The sequence below is a fragment of the Pelobates fuscus genome, chromosome 7, assembly GCF_036172605.1.
Source record: "Pelobates fuscus isolate aPelFus1 chromosome 7, aPelFus1.pri, whole genome shotgun sequence".
Lineage (NCBI taxonomy): Eukaryota > Metazoa > Chordata > Amphibia > Anura > Pelobatidae > Pelobates > Pelobates fuscus.
Window position 1 is genome coordinate 32,182,869 of NC_086323.1, and position 7,509 is coordinate 32,190,377.

General features: G+C 42.8%; 1 protein-coding gene across 1 annotated transcript in view; it reads right to left on the reverse strand.

Annotated features, from left to right (window-relative positions):
- SLC35D1 (solute carrier family 35 member D1) overlaps positions 1 to 5,946 on the reverse strand; it is a 32,020-nt gene extending 26,074 nt beyond the window's left edge. Inside the window, exons 1-4 of the mRNA XM_063427900.1 lie at positions 5,753 to 5,946; positions 2,833 to 2,866; positions 2,664 to 2,750; positions 925 to 992 (exon numbers count right to left, since the gene is read on the reverse strand). Of these exons, the coding sequence (XP_063283970.1) occupies positions 925 to 992; positions 2,664 to 2,750; positions 2,833 to 2,866; positions 5,753 to 5,943 (380 nt within the window). The 5' untranslated portion in view covers positions 5,944 to 5,946. The remainder of the gene's footprint in view (positions 1 to 924; positions 993 to 2,663; positions 2,751 to 2,832; positions 2,867 to 5,752) is intronic.
- Positions 5,947 to 7,509: the final 1,563 nt, after the last annotated feature.

Below are 7,509 nucleotides of genomic sequence, written 5' to 3' on the forward strand. Positions count from 1 at the left end.
GGCCATTGGAGGTAACTAAAAAAAAATCAATTTGTTTAAGAATACATAGGGATTAAGGAGAGAGCGCAGGTAACTTGTTCTTCTTTGGTTTTTACTATATATTGGGGCTGATGTGTATTGTAGTCTTTGCTGCCGCCCAGTAGTGATGGGAGTGAGCGCAGGACTTCTCTTTCTGCATTGTGCAAAAATAAGCTTGAGCCGGTCTGTCCATATCAAAATCCTTTTAATCCACACTTGAACTAATCGATCCATCTGGGGGTGGATTAAAAAGGATTTTGATTCAAACTTTCTCAAAAAATTTTTTTTTAAACAAGTTCACTATCTTTTTTGACTATGCCTGACCTACAAACTACAGCAAAGACCTTGACTTATTTCACGCCTGTGATTGTAAATCAGTGATCAGTATGACATATACAACGATGACACTTGTATTACAGGACAAAAAGGTCATCGATGGAGAGAATAGAGGATATGAGATAAGATTGAAAAAGAGATACGCACAGTTTATGAACCAACATAACCGCTCTCCGGCATGAAAATAAGAGAGGGACAGAATTAATGTCAGCAGGAGTGCAACTCCCACTAAGCACTGTACTGCCATGAAATGGGAGTCACAGTCACACTGCGGATTACCTAGTATTTATGCAGTACTATAAAATAGTATTTTTGTCTGTAGTGGATAATTTGGATTTATGGTCAGACGTCTAAGAATATAGAAATCAAATTTTCATCTTCAAATAGGGAGTAACTTTTTCGTCGTTTTCACATAAGGCTTGGCAAGGTCATATTGAATGATTTATACTTTATTTCATTGTGTCCAATCATTTGGCAAGCGCCCAGTACATACAAGGTTAGCTGAATGCCTTGTTTGTTTTGCATTAGTAAAAAAAAAAAAAAAAAAAAAAAATCTTTCGCCATACATACTTCAATTTCTTTGTGCTATACAATCCTGTGATTTGATTCCCAAAATACAGCAGAGGCAGGGGAAAAGTCTGAAAGAGAGCAACAAAACGTGTAATTTATAAAACGGTCCTTTACAAAGACAAATTGGAGAGAAAGGTACAGTCACGCAAGAAAGTGATGACATGATACTTTTAAATTCTAAACATTCTTAAAGTGAAGAACAATTTCTTGTCACAGATAGTTAGATGGCGTTCAACTTTTTGTTTCTATATTAGCAAGGTGCCTGCGCAGTGTTTTTGATATGTGCATTTTGTCTTCTAAAATAAATATTCAGTGAAGAGGCCATCTTGCTTTTATTATAGATTACATCCAAGACAACTCACTCTGTGCGGAAGTCTCAGCTCCGACACTCCAGAAAATGAAACCGTTCCTATATGCCGGCTTCTCAATGGAAGAAATATTGCGCTATAGCTTGGGGGTTCTAGCACAAGTTGATGCCAAATGCCTTATGCTTCAGTTCTCTAAATTACCAGCGAAGTACTCCGATTACCTAATCACCATCTTCTCTTTAAAAACACTTTCAAAACGCTATTTTGACCCATTACAACTCCCACCTCCACATGATCTAACATTGCTGCAACCTACTTTAATGACAAACGAATAAAAATTAAAAAAAGTAACAGGAGGAAACATCACCCACTTCCTTTCATCAACCTCAAACTAACTTTCAGTAAGAAGAAGTGTAAAGAACGGCAATGGGTGCAGACTGGCAGGAGATGCAGCCCAACAGGAGGCCTGGATCCTACCGTGTGTGCACTGTGTGTGTGTGATTGTGGAACGCACAAAATGCCAACTTACTGCCAAGTGAGCACTGTTACCATCACTACACTTAGCTGGGACAATATCTGCCCACCAGATATACAATTAATGCTCCTTGTGTAACTGTGCATGATGGTAGATGCATTCAATAATAAAAAAAAAACTGAAGATCTGGTACTTCATCTGCAATGACACCTAATGAAAACTATGAAATTTATCTTTAAAGCAACGACACAACTGGGTTTTTATAGAGCTAGACATGTTTATTTACTAAAGTGGATTTCAAATTTAAAGGTCAAAATAGTTCAACGGGAAAAATTCCCTAAGTCAAATCTGCTCAGACTGCGCCTACTCTGGCCTTGAGTTTGGAATTCTTGATATAAAACTCAGACTATACTGGAATTTCATTAATACCCAAAGGACAATGAAGGATCTAGTTTGTGTTTATGCACAAGACATTTTTTGGCAACATATGTCACAAAAGAAAACTTTATTCAGTTTCAGCCTGCCGAATCCCATGCCTGTGGCATCATGCAAGTGATAAAATATCAGGGGGGGGACCCCAAGTTTTGTACACATCCAAGAGCACAAAGGAGGCAAAGCTATCTGGACCAAAGGATGGGAGAGTTTTAAGGATCTACATTTCCCTTCCCACTCTCTCCGGAAACATACACACACACACAATATATTTACACACACACACGAAACTCCCTTTTACAAAGCTGTAGAATATATTAGCAACACATTAATAACGCTAAACAACTCCTATAATGCTTAGCCAGCAAGTAACCTCAAACAAAGGGGAAGGGGCAGCAACAACAAGCGTGCAGAGCGCCTGAACCTGCAGCGCACGTATCTCCTTATTAGAGAGTTTACATTTCATGTTGTATTATTACTATGCAAAGCAGCAGTGGCTCACGGCGTTCGCTAGCCACGCTTACCTTTCGTGGTATGTGTCTGTCAAAGTCTGGAAAATGTAAAACCCGGAGTGCCTTTCCCACCCAGAGCACAACGACCGTAGCCAGCATCTGCAAGGAAACAGTGGGTCATTGAGTAACATCGTAGGAACTGGTGTGAGGACGACGAGACAAAGCGCGGTTTATTACTGACCTGACCCAGTCCAACACATAGTGAGGAGGGAAATCTAGGGAGAGAAATAAAATCACGATTAAACTTTAGTTAGCAAACTATAAAATGCTGTCGATTGTGATAAAACATTCGGAATTAAAATAGTTTTTCCAACCACTTTGCAATAAATGAACGTATTTGAAGCAAGTTTTAGCTGCATGTGTGCAGGTCAGGCAGGAATTCCGATGCAGGATTATAGACTTTTTTTAGAAAGGTATTCAGGTTACAATATTGTCAGCCTATAGGGGGAGGAGAAGGATACTACCCTCATCACTGTATCAGTCACCATCTTACAAATCCTGACCTACAGCAGGCACAGTGCGAAAGTTATTTTTAGTTTTTTTTATTTTAGGAAAAATCACAGAACTGTATACGACCAGAAAGAAAAATCGAACTCTCCGTTAAGGTGGAATTGTGATGGTCTTGCATTGCTAAAGGGCCAGTAAAAGCATGTTGTGAGGAGCTATCCTATGGTTGTGGGTATTTACCAGGTCATTTAAAGGACCACTCTAGTGCCAGGAAAACATACTCGTTTTCCTGGCACTAGAGTACCCTGAGGGTGCCCCCACCCTCAGGGACCCCCTCCCGCCGGGCTCTGGAGAGAGGAAGGGGTTAAACTTACCTCTTTTTCCAGCGCCGGGCGGGGAGCTTTCCTCCTCCTCTCCATCTTGATCGCGACGTCATCGGCTGAATGCGCATGCGCGGCAGGAGCCGCGCTCGCATTCAGCCGGTCGCATAGGAAAGCATTTACAATGCTTTCCTATGGACGCTTGCGTGCTCTCACTGTGATTTTCACAGTGAGAAGCACGCAAGCGCCTCTAGCGGCTGTCAATGAGACAGCCACTAGAGGATTTGGAGGCTGGATTAACCCTCATTATAAACATAGCAGTTTCTCTGAAACTGCTATGTTTATAAAAAAAAGGGTTAATCCTAGAGGTACCTGGCACCCAGACCACTTCATTAAGCTGAAGTCGTCTGGGTGCCTAGAGTGGTCCTTTAAGGTGACTGCCCATTCAACATACCTTGGGTTATGCTTACGTTTTCCGGTCTTCCAATATCTCACCTGATGTCAAGTATGAAATCAAAAGAGCCTCACTCCCATTCTCGTTCAATTTTAATGTACGTAGGTTATGTTTCGTATGTAGTGTCTTTAGACAAGTCCACCAATAGGAGTGAAACATTTAACCAATAATAGGTTTAGAACTGATTAACAAGTAGACATAACGTAACTTGCATAAGAAAGCGCAATGCACTCAGTACAGTGGGCTCCGAGAATTCAGCAGAGCTCCACGCACTCAGTACAGTGGGCTCCGAGAATTCAGCAGAGCTCCACGCACTCAGTACAGTGGGCTCCGAGAATTCAGCAGAGCTCCACGCACTCAGTACAGTGGGCTCCGAGAATTCAGCAGAGCTCCACGCACTCAGTACAGTGGGCTCCGAGAATTCAGCAGAGCTCCACGCACTCAGTACAGTGGGCTCCGAGAATTCAGCAGAGCTCCACGCACTCAGCACAGTGGGCTCCGAGAACTCCGCAGAGCTCCACGCACTCAGCACAGTGGGCTCCGAGAATTCAGCAGAGCTCCACGCACTCAGCACAGTGGGCTCCAAGAATTCAGCAGAGCTCCACGCACTCAGAACAGTGGGCTCCAAGAATTCAGCAGAGCTCCACACACTCAGAACAGTGGGCTCCGAGAATTCAGCAGAGCTCCACGCACTCAGTACAGTGGGCTCCGAGAATTCAGCAGAGCTCCACGCACTCAGTACAGTGGGCTCCGAGAATTCAGCAGAGCTCCACGCACTCAGTACAGTGGGCTCCGAGAATTCAGCAGAGCTCCACGCACTCAGTACAGTGGGCTCCGAGAATTCAGCAGAGCTCCACGCACTCAGTACAGTGGGCTCCGAGAATTCAGCAGAGCTCCACGCACTCAGTACAGTGGGCTCCGAGAATTCAGCAGAGCTCCACGCACTCAGTACAGTGGGCTCCGAGAATTCAGCAGAGCTCCACGCACTCAGTACAGTGGGCTCCGAGAATTCAGCAGAGCTCCACGCACTCAGTACAGTGGGCTCCGAGAATTCAGCAGAGCTCCACGCACTCAGTACAGTGGGCTCCGAGAATTCAGCAGAGCTCCACGCACTCAGTACAGTGGGCTCCGAGAATTCAGCAGAGCTCCACGCACTCAGTACAGTGGGCTCCGAGAATTCAGCAGAGCTCCACGACGTCGGTACAGTGGAGTTCAGTAGAATGCAATACATTTAGCAGAGCTTCATACATACTAAAGAGCTCCATGCACTGAATAGTGTGTGTACCATGCATTCAGCAGAGCTCCATACATTGAATACAAGGAACTCCATGCACTGAATATAGATTGATCCATACATTTATAAAAGCTCCATACATTTATAAAAGCTCCATGCACTGAATACAGTGAGCTCCATACACTGAATACAGAGTTCTTCATAGATTCAGCAGAGCTCCATACACTGAATACAGAGTTCTTCATAGATTCAGCAGAGCTCCATACACTGAATACAGAGTTCTTCATAGATTCAGCAGAGCTCCATACACTGAATACAGAGTTCTTCATAGATTCAGCAGAGCTCCAAACACTGATAACAGAGGACTCCATTCATTCAGCAGAGCTCCACACACTGATTGATTGCACAGAGCTCCACACACCGGCTGATTGAATGATAGCACAGAGCTCCACACACCGATTGCACAGAGCTCCACACACTGATTGCACAGAGCTCCACACACTGATTGCACAGAGCTCCACACACTGATTGATAGCACAGAGCTCCAAACACCGGCTGATTGATTGATAGCAGAGGGCTCTGTGCCCAGCTCTCCCTCCTCCTCCTCCTCCCTCCAGCCCGCACTTTGCCCCGTTCCTCCCCTTACCTGCGGCTGGTCAGAACGCTCTTGTTCACCACCACGATGAGGAACGAGCTGACCCCGTAGAAGGCGGCCGCCAGCAGCTTGATGAACACGGTCATCGTTTCGGCCGCCATCCCCTCATCACTGGGAGCTGGGGGCCGCCGAGAGGCTGCAACTGGAGCCCGGGCATGCTGACGTCTGAGCACTTCCGTCATGACAGCCAGGGGGCGGAGCTACTATGAATAGGGGCGGGGCGGTACAGGGGCAAAGTCTGTACGTGGAGGGGCGTGGCTGACTAGCAAGGAGGCGGGGTCAGGGAGGAGTCTACTCGGTGGTGGGCGGAGCTAGATCTTATTGAGCCATTTATTGTTTTAACTCCTTCCTAACCGCATTGTGTGAATTTCACGTTTAAGGCCAGAGTACCCGCACTGGTAGCAGAGCTGGCTTAGAGAATTTTTCCTGATCGGCTATTTTGGCCTTAAGTGTGAAATTCCCATTGGATTTTCCATGTAGTGAGGAGGGCAGTCAGAGCAGGGATGTAATAACTGTCTGACTGAGTGACAGGAATGAGTCAGGAGGGAAAGGTCTCACTGTCTCCCCCAGCAAATAAAACCCAAATACCACACAGCAAAATGGAAAAAGTATATTAAAGGGACACTACAGGCACCCAGACCATTTCAGCTCCATGACGTCCCCGTCAGATTATTATTATTATATTATTATTATGTTATTATTATTATTATGTTATTATTATTATTATATTATTATTATTATTATGTTATTATTTATATATTATTTATATATTATTATTATGTTATTATTATTTATATATTATTTATATATTATTATTATATTATTATTATTATTATTATTATATTATCCCCTTAAGGACCGGACTTTTTTTGCGATGTTGTACATTTGCGACCAGGCATCTTTTTTACACTTTTGTGGTGTTTGTGTTTAGCTGTAATTTTCCGCTCTCTCATTTACTGTTCCCATACAAATTATATATTGTTTTTTTCAGGACAAAAGGGGCTTTCTTTACATACCATTATTTATATAATCTCATGTAATTTAATTTAAAAAAATGAAAAAATATGATGAAAAATTGATAAAAATACACGTTTTTTGAATTTTATGTGAAAAATCTTTTACTCATCTACAAAAGCGAATGAAAAAAACTGCTAAATAGATTCAAAATGTTGTCCTGAGTTCAAAAATACCCAGTGTTTACATGCTTTTTGCTTTTTTTTTGCATGTTATAGGGCTATAAGTACAAGTAGGATATTGCGGTTTCAAAACATACATTTTTAAAATGTATCAATAGTGACATTGTAACACTATTATCTGTCATAAATCGCTGAATAACACCCCACATGTACATATTTTTTTAAAAGTAGACAACCCAGGGTATTCAATATGGGGTATGTCCAGACTTTTTTAGTAGCCACTTAGTCGCAAACACTGGCCAAAGTTAGCGTTCATATTTGTTTGTGTGTGAAAAAAGTAAAAAACTAAATTGAACGCTAATTTTGGCCAGTGTTTGTGACTAAGTGGTTACTAAAAAAAGACTGGACATACCCCATTTGCAATACCTTGGGTTGTCTTCTTTTGCAAATGGTATGCCATCATGGGGGTAATTCTCATTCCTGGGCTACCATACGCTCTCAAAGGCAACGTAACCAACCTGGTCATTTTCAATGTAAAAATATTTGACCCATATATTTGACCCTGTAACTTTCAAAAACGCTATAAAACCTGTACATGGGGGGTACTGTTCT